The following is a 14636-nucleotide window of genomic DNA, read 5'->3' on the forward strand; positions in this document are numbered from 1 at the left end:
GAAAAGAAGACTCTGAGGGCTCTGTTGTATACAGTATGTTGTTCAGTAAATGGCACACTTACATAAGTAACTGGAATGCCATAATGATAAGTAATTGCATATTCTGGCGTGCAGTCACGCTAAAATCATATAATCACAATCTTGGGTTGTTTTATCCTAGATAGACTAATATTATTTTCAACCATCCAGGTTCACATCAGCACCACCCAACAAATAGCCTGCCGAGAATTCTGCAAAATCTTTTGTGACACAAGGCAAAATGAGAATTAAGTCATCTTTAACATCATAAAAATTAAGAGGGCTCATAGAATGAACCATCCCTCCACGTAGAACTGCACACATTGTACTTTCTGATTCATACATTATTTAAATAAAAGAATATAGTTTGTGAAGCATAAGTGCATTGATACCAGTAGGAATGTGCTGAGTACTGGTTTATATCCATTTCTTTTAAATCCTTATTTGACATGCCTAATACTTTATACTTTATGTTTAAGGTATCAATTACTGTAAAATCACCCAGAACAAAGCATCCACTTTGTTAGTAAAACTATTAAACTGCTTCATTTAAAATTAATGGCTGCAAGGGGTTCACAAAGCACACTTAATACAATATGAATGTCCATGGCAAGTTGAAATATGACACGCAAATCTGTTATTCTTATTAGTCACTAATAGTTACACATGTTAAATTCCATGTTTAAGGTTTGTCAGAAGCAACTGTGAATTCCATGATACACTGAGACACAGAAAAAGTTTAATTCAATAAATATTTATTATAATTATTGCAAAAACAAAATAATTCCTAATATATTCTATAGAATTGATCAAATTGAGTTTTAAATATTTTTTTTTCCATCTCGATCCCAACATGAGAAACTAAAATAAAAATATCTTCTCTTTCAGCAGCTAGTGCCCGTGGTGAGAGGGCAGCTCTGCCTAATAACTCCACAGCATTTCTTATAGAACATAATTTAAAATGAAATGCCAAAACGTCCATTACGTGATACAGTATAAAGAATTAAGAAATATTTCTGTCTGAGCTCTTGCGAAATTGCAACACATTTATCATGTTGACCTTCATCTTAACAATGGCCTTCAGTTACTGAGTAACTGCAGCTTTCTGAGTACAATGATGAGCTCTTTCAAGTTACAGCATAACTGCACAATTATAACTATGCATTGTGATGATGTCTGCAAACATTGTATGTCAAGGCAATGGAAGATAGTGACACAGTGGCTCTACTCCAGCTCCTTGCCATCAGACTAATAACAAATGATAAGCTGCATACGCTAAAGTCATGCTAAGACCACATTTTAAATGTGACTTTAAGTGATTACAACAAACCATGCTGCCTTGTATAAAGCAATCAAGTTTTAGTAGCTTTGTTCTTCATTACCTGTTTAACAGAAAATACCTAATCTGCTCCTTAACCTTAGCTATAATAAGTCTTTTCCCATTGTGTTTTATGCTTTACTAATCAATATAATCAATAATATCTCTGACTTGTTGTTCTGAAGACATTTTTATCACCCAAATCTAAAGGAATGCTCACCATGTTCTTCATGTGTGTTTTGAATTTGAATGTATGGCTTTGCTTAGCAATTTTCAGGAGCATAAACCACAATGCAATAAAGAATGTCAATTCAGGATGAATGGGAATAAGCTGGGTCTGTCAGTATTATAATAATAATAATAATTACACTTATATAGCACTTTTCTGGACACTCCACTCAAAGCGCTTTACAGGTAATGGTGATCCCCTCCACCACCACCAATGTGCAGCATCCACCTGGATGATGCGACGGCAGCCATACAGTAGTGCGCCATGGCTGTCCAGGCTCACCCCTGCTTAGCTTCATGGGTTGCCAGTTGTGAGTTGCAGGGTGATATGGCTGTATATTAGTGTAGTCTCAATGTCAATGAGTAGCAAAGGTTAAGGAGTTAATAAAACCTGATCTTGTTAGGCAACATAAGATAAAAAGATAAGGTTGTGTTACAAATTGATGGCGCAAATATTCAAAGACATCCCTTAAAATCAGACAAATGATTAGGGATATAGCACTTAGTACTTTACATGATAAGACCTGTATTTTACACCTTACTATTGCAATGCTTATCTTTAAAGTGAAATATGCATAGTAGTAAAAAGAAAAGAAAAACTACCTATTGTTTTCCAGACTTTAAATTGGTAGCTTCAGAATATAAACCTCAAGGATAATAACGGGCTTGGATCAAACCAAACGATCTACAATCTGCATTGTGAAGGATTATTTGAAGCAGACAAGCAGGGTTTAGAGAATGGCCATCAAAGTTCAGGCTTGAGTCTCAGTTAAGTTTCATGTACAGAGTGGCTATTAAGTGACTACATGTATGTAATTTTTCCTTAAGTCCCACACCTTAGGCCATACTAAACACATTGAACACACCACTAGAGTCTGCAGATGTTTTTCACTATGGGGTGCAGCTTTGTTCTCCTAGAACTGAGATCACAGAGCTATCAGGCTTGTCAGATGACCTGAGAAAATGTCCCCGAACAGACATTCTGTCCAGGATTACATCATGTACATGTATTTCTACAGCAATTATTGTATTATAGGAGCAGCTTTATATGGCTTTCTTTATGACAAGGTGTCTCAAAGAGTTTCTAGGATTCATGTCACCCAATGACCTTTCTTAATAACCATCCATAAGACCAAGTCTACCATATTTTACAGTGCTTGGAAGCTATTATTAACAACGCCAACTGATAATATAAACATACTACAAGGAGTAAACCTCAGCAAAACTTTAGTGTACATTTTCAGTGCTTAAGTAACACTAAACATTTTATCATTCTCTTGTTAGGGAAACGGTTCTGCTTGACGTTCAGAAGAAAGCTATTTTAAGAACTGTTATGTTTGCCAGACTTCACATTCACCATGTTAATGCAGGCTTCCTCAGTGTATGGATGCAGGAAATACACTTGTCATCAGCGCACGTGTGAGCACTGAGGCTTATTATGGTTGGAGCGTTCAGGTCAGAAAGGATGAGGGAACATTTTAATCCCTCAGTATTTAAGAATGATACTGAAGCCATGTGGAGTAAATTACTCTCCCTCCAGAACAGAACTTCCAAAACAAACGTCCCACCATTGCTTTCCTTTAGATGAGGACTTAATCACACTGCGGATATTTCAAATCACACAAGAACACATGTTCACAAATAGGAGGTTTTACCCCATGGGGTAGGCCAAATACAAAAAAACAAGATATAGTACCTGACTTGTCTCAGTAACCCTTACATTAATATGGCTGTTTCAAGCTGATCATATGGCAAGCAGGAGTGTGACCTGCTGGTAAGAGAACAGCTGCCAAATTCAGTTCCACATGTGGGTGAACTGCAGGGCACATTAGGCGGAGCTGTGATGTCATTGTGACTCACGTTGGAGGTCACGAATATGATGAAAGATGTAAGACTGTAGGCCTCAATCACAAAAGACAGTGTGCACCATAGCTAGTAATATGCCTGTGGATATGATGCACTTTACCACATAAAGACATTATGTGAGTCTTGTTTTTGTTGCCGTTGCGAAGCTACTGCATGAAGGGCTCTTCTTTTTCACAATGGAAGGCTCCAGGCCGGAATGCATGACCCAAAGAGTGATCGATGTTTGTACAGATCTGGAATTGATGCTGAATGTTCTGATGTGTAATGGAAGAACAAGGTGGAGCCTGCAGGCCCGGGCTTTGGCTTTCCTCTATTTAAATGAGGCATAGACTTTTCTGCCATTGAGAGGCTGAGGGGGCCTGAAGTTATCTACCATGCGCTGCCTCTCCTCTTCTTCAGATGTGAACAGCAGCATTCTGAACTTTTCCATCTGTGGAGAGAAAGAAGGCATGTGTCTACTGAGCACCAGAAGAAACATTTGACTTTGCGTTTTAAATGAAACATACATATTTTGGGTAAATCAGTTGTAATATGTAACGCAAATTACATTTCACAAAGTGCCATCATTTTGATTAATTGATCATTTGTGATACAACACATTTATTTTGACTGTTGCATAAGCACTAGATCACCTCATTAGTGAGAGAGTGGAGAGAGCTCATGTGATGAGGTTTTTTAACCTGTTTTATGTCAAGCCTGGTGAAAGTCAAGAAAGAAAAACATAGAACAAAGTTGAAATGCCCTCCTATCAAAACAACAATGACTTAATGCCATTGGCCTACTGGAGCAAAACCTCAGGTAGACTCAACAGTTAGTGGAACCAAGTCAGTTTTGGTGATGAATCAAGGTGTTGTAGAAACTGTGGAACAGAATGATATGCCATTTGTTGGTAAAAACAGATTAAACAGATTATTTAAAGTTTTAACTAAGGAGGTGAGTGAAAGCCTCAAGCAATTTTTATTAAATTTGGAAACAGCAACAACTCCAAATAAGAATAACACCAACAATTCCATCTCAAAAACACAAGGAGCTTGTCACAGCTAAAGGCAGACATGCTGGTCTTTGCACTTTTGTTGGCAAGACACTTGATCCTTCTCAGTCAGAAGATGGATGTCCCACCATCTAAAATAAATTTGATCAAAGAGACTATGATTTCTTCGTCTCTGGAAATAATAAAATGTCCAATGAGATTTATACAGTGTGCCAGCTTGTCCTTTTTGATTACTATCAGCACTCCAGTCTACAGTAAGCTGTCTATGTGAATTGTTTTCCCTCATTTCTCTTTATGCAGTGTAGATCCTACTATGATATGGATATGGGTAATCAATAAGTCCATTATTAGAAGCCATTATAAAGCACTTTTCTTGTCCTCAAATAGAAAAGCACTGTATAATAAATGTCAACAGGTTGTTGACAACTATCAACAGCACTTGAGTTCAAGTCTATTCTGCTTCACAAAACAACCCAAGCCAAATTCTAAATGCAAATACCACGGATGATTTATATTTAACATGTAAGGAGCAGAGATCTCAGAAAATGAGGAATCAGAATCGTCTTGTACTATTTCATCTTTGAACATCAAAACAGTCATAAAAGTGCTTGTGCAATCTGATTCCTGGAAAACATTTTTGCTTAAGTACCAAGAAATCAGAAGATTGGAGCAGGGAGGATTGAGGCATGGAACCTGTCCAAGACTTACAAGAAACAAATCCACACAGCTAATTTTGAGTCAGGCAACAGAAAACTTTACCTATCACACAAAGTAATGTACAGTATATCAAGCAAACATGTATATTGAAATCCTGATAGATTTTTGCCAACCCAAGATGAAGAGCTGTAGAGAAGAGCAGGTATTAAAGAAACGTCTTATAGATACCACGGTATAAGGGTAATATTCACTAATAATGGTACAAATCTTTGCAGAAGGATATGGCACTTCTAACATTCACCGCCTCTGACATATATTGTTGATATGGGACTGTAACTCCATAATTCATATAGTTTTAATAGTCCATTAAACAGCATTACCAAAAAGGACTTCATAGACTATAGTGAGTCCGGAGTGCCTGTAACAGTCATAGGAATATATAAACCTCAAGATGTTTATTAGATTACAGTACATCCACAAGTCCATTAGTCGCAATTACATTTTAGAAAAGAAAGCACTCTGAACCTGCAGCTCTCAGAATCTGATTTGCAAGGGTAGCATTTTACTGTGCTCTCCATGAACTGTAAACAGACATCTCAAAGAGAATTCTGCTTTCCCCCCATATAATAAGAATCTTGAAAAGAACATCTCTGTGGGTTGCAAACAGGTTTCAATGAAAATTAACTGTCTTGGCAGATGTTGAGTTTTTACCAAGGGCATTTCGCATTCTAAATTAAACAAGTCCTCATCTGTTTTCAAGAAAATATAAATTTGAAATGAGACTATTCAGTGTTACTAATTTGAATAAACCTTTTTAATTAAAATGTATAGATATTCTAATTAAACTACAGATCAATAATTGTACAAGAATAAACAAAATATATGAAAAACGTATTTTTTATTAAAGTTCATGTCCCTGTTCACATAATGTGCATTTTGTCAGTGCTGTAGCCTCTATCTTGTGTGCAAGATTGCAGAGCTTAGTTGCAGTGTGTGTAAAATCCAGGTTGGTGTTCCTTAAAATGATCGAGGTGCCCACCTGTTTCTCCGAAACATGGATGGGCTCTTTGAGGACAATCCAGGTGACACTCTCATACAGTGGAGGTGTGGTGAGTGAGCCGGGGTATGTCCAGAAGTTAAGACTGTTTGGCAGAAGGCACTTAGGATTAAAGCCCTTGAAACCTGCAGCTGTTTCCTGAGAAACATAGAAATCCAATCAGATTTTTTGTCTCTGAGTAACAGAATAATGCATTTAGCAGCAGAAAGGAATTCAGAAGGACTAGAAGAAAAAAGAGAAGGTATAAAACTTATTTACATGTAAGAAAAAAGCACCTACCTTAAACCTGACCATATATAAAGCATCAGTTAGCTTGTTTAAACTTCTGTGTTCATTCCCAGTCTGAAACAAACAGAAATAAAACCATTAATTCAGAAGGTTCTTTCGCTGTCTCAGTATACATGTAACACATAGCTCCACCTGCTACAGTACATCCAGAACAGCTCATCCGGCTCATGCAAAGAGAATAAATTAGGGCACTTCCCAGCAACCTCTCCCCCCACCCACCTCCCTGTCAGTGAAGACAATGTGCTTCTCACCTCTAAGAAAATGCCAAGGACAGCCAAACCATCAGGGGCTGATGCTGCCTCCCCGAACGACTTATATTTGGCAGCATTCCAGTGAACTAGATGAAGCTGTGGAGCGAAACGCCACAAATGGGTTAGGAAGGAAGCGTTTTATAAGAAAATAGGTCCAGTCCATTTTAATTGTGTGTAATAAATGAGAAGAAAAACCATATTGCGTTCTGTGAGAATTCTGTAAGATGATGCTTTATTAATACAGTAGGATAATTTTGGGGGATAGGAAAGTGCATCTCTGAAATTGTTTTTTATGCTGTAGATCCCATGTAGAACAGTTGTTCTGCTGTAGTTTATTTCCAGGTCCATTCGTTGCTCTCACCTCAGAGACGTAGGACTTGCCGTTGACAGTGTGCTCGGAGCCATGACTGCCCTTCCCCCCCCAGTGGAAGTGGAACTGCTTCAGTCTGTAGGGGGCATCCAGGGGACCTCCTTTGATCACTGCCAAGACAAATCACAAAGCTGTCCTGTCATTCTTTCTCTCAGCGACAGATAGCACAATAACAATTCAGGGAATCATCAGCAGGAAGGAAGGGTGGCTCAATGCTTAACATTGCTGCCTCACTGTCCTGGGGCCCCGAGTTCAATTCCTGGGGTGTCATCTGTGTGGATTTTCTGTGTTCTCACTCTGTTTGCATTGGTTTCTTCCAGGTGCTCTGCTTTCATCCCACAATCCCAAGACATGCTGGTAGGTTAATTGGCTTCTGGGAAAATGGGTCCTGGTCTGAGTGTGTGTGTCTGTGCCTGCCCTGTGATGGCCTCGCCCAGGGTGTATCCTATCTTGTGCCCATTGCTTACTGGGATAGGCTCTGGCTCCCCTGCCACACTGAATTGAAAGAAGCGGTCAGGAAATCGATGGATGGAATCATTATCATGCAGGGGAGTTTTTCTATGGGTTCATTTCAAAGATTCATCACGGTACTCACCGTGTGCAAATAATTATACAAAAAGGTCTCCTTGGAGCCCTCCTAGTCAGCATTTGCAAAGTTTATCTGACAAAAATATTTAAGTATCAACTTACCTTAGTATTTGCACCCTGAAATTGTTTTTCAAGCTCATTGGAAGTATCTTTATAGTTTGGCACAATGATCAACACCAGACAGTCAAGACAACAACGGAATGGCAAACGGTCAAAGATCCAAGTACAAGACTGAACATCTTAGACACCTGATCTAAATTCCATTCAAACGCAATGGTTGGCCCTAATGGATAATGGGTTCTCAAGACACACAGCAATCGAAAGGGAATCAAATTAGATTATTCTTTATTGCCACACAACAATAGCTGGTGGAATTTGTTATTGGTACAGCAAGAGCACAGATGAGACATACAAACAACATATACAGTACAGTATAAATTGAAATAAGACAGAAGACAGATAAACATCACATACATCACATCGCCACATACATATGTAAACAATCACTTCTATTAGACAAAAAAAGCCATGACAAGTATCACTTAGTCCATCGATAGCTCATATAAAAAGTATTATGAAAACTAATATGGACACAGTCAGTAGTAATCTACAGTATAGTTTATAAGTCCTTGTGGATGTGCATTGTTTTACTTCATTTAAAAAATATAGCTAATAGTTTTATTACTAGATCTTTTCAGTTGATGTTTTAACAGAATATATTTTTTATGACTGAGTTATTTTAAACAGGTAATACAGAAAGCATGAAGCAGCAAGCTGACACTGAAATCAAGGCCTGCAGAGTTGCCAGCTATTCAACTGCATTTCAAGACTTTTGAGGACATATGTGTGGAATCAGACCAAACCCTCCTGTAAAATACGCCAACACTCTAACATAAGAAAAACCTAGAGTAATCTGCATGCTGGAAGAAAGGTAATAAATAAGATGAGGCCCATCTATCCCATCTGATAGTTAATTGATCCAAGGTTTTCATCCATCTGTCTCTTAAAAGAAGCCATAGTATTGACTTCAACAACATGGCTCAGAAGCTTTTTCATAACTCCCAACATGCAAAACACTGTTGTTGCTGAAATAAACAAACTGTAGAAGCCAGTATTACCTTATTTGAGGAAAAATACTTCTATACCAAATCAAGACCTTTCAGTGATACGTCTGAACGTCTGATTTTTTATACAGCAGCAACTTAACTTAGCAAACCATGTCAAGACCAGCACTGGTAGCAAGCTTGATCATTCAATTTATCAAAATGTATTACTTTGATATCAAAGCTTACATTAGAAATTTCAAAGCTCTTAGCTCAGTTTCAGCTAAAACCATCTTGTGTTTTAAGTCTGCTCTTCCAGGGACAGGGATTATAGGGTCCAGTTTCACATACATATGTCAGAAGACACAGTCATAGAGCACAGGAAGGCATCATAGACAGCCACTGAGGGGACAGTGTCTATTGGAGACCCATAACCTTCTCCAGCTCTAGACCCTACGTAATCTTTGCTCAATGAAATTGACGCATGCAAAAAATTTCAATGGTTTTCAATCTTTTCCAGAAACAAGCAGGTCTTATGATTCCTTGTAAACATAGTCTTGTTTAAAATAATATGTTTTACAATAATTGATCTTAAAATAGTGTGCTTTATTATGCAGCATGCAAAATGACCAGCCATGTAATTTGAATCCAGTATTAAGAGTGGTTTTGCTAGTTCCTGTTCAAGGCTTAGAATTTGCCTGAACATGCAAATTGTCTGTCTTCTGAACCTGATGATGAAGATTACTGAAATGTTGTGTAATTTCACTGCAATGTAGCTGCAAAGGCATTTGTTTTTTTAAGAAGCCATTAATAAAAATAAATAAATAAATAAATAAATAAATAAGAAAATAAATAAATTTAGTTTAATCACTTAGGTAATGCTTTTTCCTTTTTTAATCAGAAGTTTGGTGTGGTAGATAAAAAGGTAAACAAAGGGACGTGTTACTTCAATTATTGTTGATGTAATGTAAAACGCTTTCAGGAAATGCTGTAGTAATTAAAAAACATATATTAAGTATAATAAGTATAATAATATACATTATCAATCCAACTTTCTAGCCCAATCACGTCAGATCTAATTAACGTAGCAAGGCTGCACTGGTTATTACTGGGATGGGGGAACTCCAGGTAAAGCCAGCTTGCTGCTGTACTGGTGTAGATGCTAAACCAAGTTCCTGATTTCTTGATCAGTGAAGATCCCCTGTTTTTAAGGGTGGAGGTGTTAACACCAATGAGTTGACTATATTCCACTTTGCGCAGTATGGCCTCCCTGCAAGTCCCCTTTTAATTCAGTTGGTGAAGCAATTTCTCATTTCTCCATCTGATCTGCTGTGTAATGAGGCCACTGATACAGGATGGTGCCCAATCATGTGGGTCCTGCAGTTCAGTGCTGGCAGGTCCCCTCGTTTGGAAAAAACACTTTGGCATCCTTTGGAATGAAGCTATATAAATGTAATGAATTATTATTAATAAGTTATCATATTTTCAGGTACATAATTAGTGGAACAAACAATAAATTCAGTATATATGATGTATTATATTCTGAAAAGTGAATATAACATTTCATCCAATTAATAAAAAATCATCAAACCATGGCCATTAGGATGGGGCATATCTGTGTTTTGACTAGCTAGTCCCCTTTTCCTTTTCTGAGTCTACCCCCCACTCATAGTGCACTAATGTGGTCACGGTTCTATGGTTCTGCTGAAAAAGGGTTATGCAAAGTCATGCACTCAGTAAGCAAATAAAGTTCCTTGTACGCAAAAATTGGCGAACCATGCTTACCATGTGTGAAGACTTTCTTTACATATACAGAAGACTAAATCGGTATAAGGAGAAGTGTTCTTGCACTAAATTCAAATTGTAAAATGAACACTCTTTTTATTCATTTGATATGGTATTGAGATAGATATAATCATTCAGTGAATTTGTATTTCAGAAGCACAGCTTTTGAGATGGTCTTAAAAATTCCGTAAAAAAGAATTTTGACGTTTTTAAACTATAGCTCTTTTGTACTTTTCTCTCAGCTCAACAATAGTTATATAATTTATAGGCTTTGGATATTTACAAAAGCACCTGTAGGAGTAAAGTTGACATCCACGGTCTTATGCTACTATGGTAACAGTTTTAATCATTATTTCCATGATACACAATGTCCTGGACACTGGACTCAAAATTAGTATTATCATAAGGTTACCTTATGTGGGTTGCATGTGGGATGGATGTGAGTTGAATTTGGATTCTGTTCTGTTTTATGTTGAGCAGATGTTCAATAGGTGCTTCTACCTTCTATCATTCTTTATTGCACAATCTGACATGTAAAACTCACCAGTTTTGTCATCCACATCCTCAAACTCCACCACTACAGAGTGCCCATTGTTTGAGATGTTGAGGGACGTACAACTGTCATAGGACACAGTCAGAGAGGAGAGCCTTGCATCATAGACAGCCTCTGAAGAGACGATGTCTATTGGAGATTGCCGTTTCCCCATGGCAATAGGATAGTCCCTGTGCCATTCAGAGGGACCTAAATGAGAAATTAAAGTATCATTCTTTTGCTTTTACATCAAGAGGATCAATAAAGAACAGAAAAATGTTAACAATAAGATTGAGAACAGTGCACCATTCACTCCTGTTCTTAGACATTATTGAAGTTTCATCTATCTTTAAGCTGTTTTATAGTTTTAATTATCCCCTTTTTGACTGTTGGATCATGGTGTTGTTCTTAACAGCCTACTGTGTAATTACTGTGAAGCTTCTATTATCAATCATGATCAGGATTGGATAAATGTCCAACTGAGAAACGGGTATGTATTTAACTTATTTAGGCAACATCCTCTTGGAAGGTCACATTGAAAATGCCTGTGTTGTTAAAATGGATCACCTTCCTCACTTAAATCTATTTTTGCCGCTATCATTAGGTTTTCTTAGTCTGTGCATTTTAATAACACCAAAAGGAAACATTGACTTGTCCATCCATAGTTGTGAAAGGTATTTATGGAGCATAGCAAAAAATAGATAAAAGTATATGTTAATGGACAGATATACTAGAAATGCAACTGCTAGTTTCTTCATAACACTAGAAGACAATGCAGGATAGAAGACGTGTTTAGTTAGCTTCCACCTTCTCATAGAATTGTTACAATATATTTTTAATTGAGACAATGAGAAGCGTTTACTTGCATTAGCGATCGCATCAAGAACATACATTATAGGGACTTATCAAACTTCTTGTTATTAGTTGTTATTATTTAGTGTCCAATTTTTTTTACAGCTATCATTTTAAATATTGAACCACGTGTTAGAACAAATATTGCCTCGGCACACTTATGCAATGTTAAGTCTTTCGGTCTGATTCGTTTGTCTTCAGCGCGGTCTGCTTTGACGTTTTAATTTTAGCATAAAAGTATCCCTACCCCCACAGAGGTTCTCCTGAGATTTTCAAGCTTGATAGGACATAATTGAGTTATCCCTTGAGAAGAACTGGGCTAATCTAGCATTAACTGTTACCTTAAGAAAAAAATAGATTAAATGTCACCTCAAGGTTTCAGTTGGAAGCTAATTTTAAAACGGATTTACTTGTCAGGCTACTGTTTTGTATTAGGGATTGCAGTTACACAGTATTCAGTTCAGGTATTTGCGGTTTGCAGCGACTATAGGTACAGTACAATCAAAACGCCAAGGCTTGAAAATGTTTTTTTAATAAGAATAGTATCGAATAGAAAAGCGTGTGTCATTGCATTTTGTGATGAATCGTATTGTCAAGAACGCGTGAAAGCATAAGCTAATTAATCCGATAACAAGAATTCCTATTGAGTGGATGGAGGGATGCAACATGCCGATATTGTCGCTGATGTTACTCACCGTTTTCCTCTCCATATCCCCAGTGATGGCCAGTCATTTTGGTAATCCCTCTAGATTTCCCAAATCAGAGGCGACGTTCACATATAACTAAAGGCTTTTACAACGTTACGTCTGTGGGATAAGGCTGTGGGATAAAGCTGGAGATAAATGAGGTGTCCCTGTTTTGAGCAGGTTTTTAAAGGCACGGTGCTGATGAAGTTTCAGAGGTGTGGAGTCAGGCTCAGCGAATGAGGACTGTAAAGATCCTTCACTCCGCCCCTCGAAGATACCCTCACAGCTAAGAAGCGATGCTCCTTTTCTCAATTTTTGTTCATTATCGTGATGCTCTGGTTCGAAAATGTAAAGACTGACCTCCGCGCGTCCTCTTCAGCGCCATACGAGGAATATCTGAAGATTTCAAACCACAGCTTGGTTAAATTTACTGCTGCAGATGCGCATTGTGTCAGCTTTATCAAAAACGCGACATAGGACATAAAGTTGCTCAGACCTTCTAGACAAATCTATTTAATTTACCGTAGCAGCTTCGCTGTGTATAGCTGTATTTTACAGAGATAATGTTCAACATCGGAACTGCTGTAGATTCTTGCAGTTTCTGGTCATTCAAAATCCTCCATATACAATGTAAGTGTGACAGCTCGGTCAAAATCAATGTCAAATGTCACACGATATCTTCATTCATAACTTGGAAGACTGTATTCTCAACCTTATCTTACCGCATCTGCTATGCCATACTGATAAATATATATTGAACTCTAAATCAACGTTCTTATCAAGCACAATATAAATCAAGCAAATTACAAATTACAATATTACTCTTTTTTTAGTTCTTTTACTGCTGTTGCTGCAAGATAACTGTAGTAACTGTATAACTGTAACCTAACTACGGTTACTAAAACTTTTTATTGTCTTTCTCAGAAAATGGGTGTAAATGATTACTGGCACATGATTTAGTTTGTCTGTAGGATACATGGAAAATCCTAGCTTGTTTTTAGGAGGCTCAGTTGAGTTAGTGCAGGTTTTACACGGTTCTTGGGTGCTGAGTTCAAAAGTAGGACAACGTCTGTGTGGAGTTCTCATGTTCTCTTTGTGTGGGGAAGTGCTTTGGTTTTAGAATCAGTATTTCCTTTTCAGTAACAGAATAAATATATATATATACTTTATTGCATCATAATGGCAGTTTTTATGTCAATCATTGGGAAACTAAGCACATGGAGACTCAAAACAGATTCTACAAGCTGCCTTACAACTGATTCCTATCAGATTTACAAATCTTGCTGTTGATCAATAGAATGTATATGTAGTGAACCACTGATGCCTATACAGTGATTCTCTGTTCATTTTTGCAATGAATGGGTAAACTGAGACTAATTGAAGAGGGGCCAGCAGGGGGCACTCACCCTGTGGTCCATGTGGATCCTAATGCCCCAGTATAGTGACTGGGACACTATACTGTAAACAGGCGCTGTCCTTCGGATGAGACGTAAAACCAAGGTCCTGACTCTCTGTGGTCATTAAAAATCCCAGGGCGTTTCTCGAAAAGAGTAGGGGTGTAACCCCGGCGTCCTGGCCTAATTTCCCATTGGCCCTTACCAATCATGGCCTCCTAATAATCCCCATCTATGAATTGGCTACATTACCTTGCTCTCCTCCCCACTGATACCTGATGTGTGGTGAGCGTTCTGCCGCACTATGGCTGCCGTCGCATCATCCAGGTGGGGCTGCACATTGGTGGTGGTGGAGGGGAGTCCCCATTACCTGTAAAGCGCTTTGAGTGGAGTGTCCAGAAAAGCGCTATATAAGTGTAAGCGATTATTAATTATTATCAGTTCTTTCAATTTTGTACTTTTTGGATAAGTGCTAATTTTCAAGCAATCAGACATCCTTCTTAATTAGCTTTGACCAACTGGACAGCACTGAAAACCACTTACTCTAACCTCCAGCATTCTTAAACTCACTCTGTGTTGAAAATAATTGGAATAGCACAACTTGGCCATGTACAAAATAAGGGATTTCCTATTGTTAATTATTATTAACTTAGAAGTCAATTATTAGAAGTCTTATTGATGTTTTTTGTTAAAAAAAGACCCTGATATGTTT

General features: G+C 37.7%; 1 protein-coding gene across 1 annotated transcript; it reads right to left on the bottom strand.

Moving 5' to 3' along the window:
• Positions 1-756: 756 nt before the first annotated feature.
• On the bottom strand, positions 757-12759 carry ca7 (carbonic anhydrase 7). Its single transcript, XM_088614518.1, has 7 exons — positions 12540-12759; positions 11005-11202; positions 7036-7154; positions 6675-6770; positions 6415-6477; positions 6118-6273; positions 757-3860 (listed from the first exon to the last, which is right to left on the bottom strand). The coding sequence occupies exons 1-7, from the start codon at positions 12574-12576 to the stop codon at positions 3741-3743; spliced, it is 789 nt and encodes a 262-aa protein (XP_088470644.1). The 5' UTR covers positions 12577-12759; the 3' UTR covers positions 757-3740.
• Between the last annotated feature and the right edge of the window lie 1877 nt (positions 12760-14636).

The sequence above is a fragment of the Lepisosteus platostomus genome, chromosome 20 (genome assembly GCF_059453375.1).
Source record: "Lepisosteus platostomus isolate fLepPlt1 chromosome 20, fLepPlt1.hap1, whole genome shotgun sequence".
Classification (NCBI taxonomy): Eukaryota; Metazoa; Chordata; class Actinopteri; order Semionotiformes; family Lepisosteidae; genus Lepisosteus; species Lepisosteus platostomus.

What these genes read in the sequence shown, in the direction of transcription:
- ca7 (XM_088614518.1), bottom strand. Translation starts at nt 12,576, where the DNA reads ATGACTGGCCATCACTGGGGATATGGAGAGGAAAACG. An exon ending in GGATGTGGATGACAAAACTG is followed by an intron (nt 7,155 to 11,004) that starts GTGAGTTTTACA and finishes TTGTCTTGGCAG; the next exon opens with TGATCAAAGGAGGTCCCCTG. An exon ending in TCCATGTTTCGGAGAAACAG is followed by an intron (nt 3,861 to 6,117) that starts GTGGGCACCTCG and finishes TTCTCTCCACAG; the next exon opens with ATGGAAAAGTTCAGAATGCT.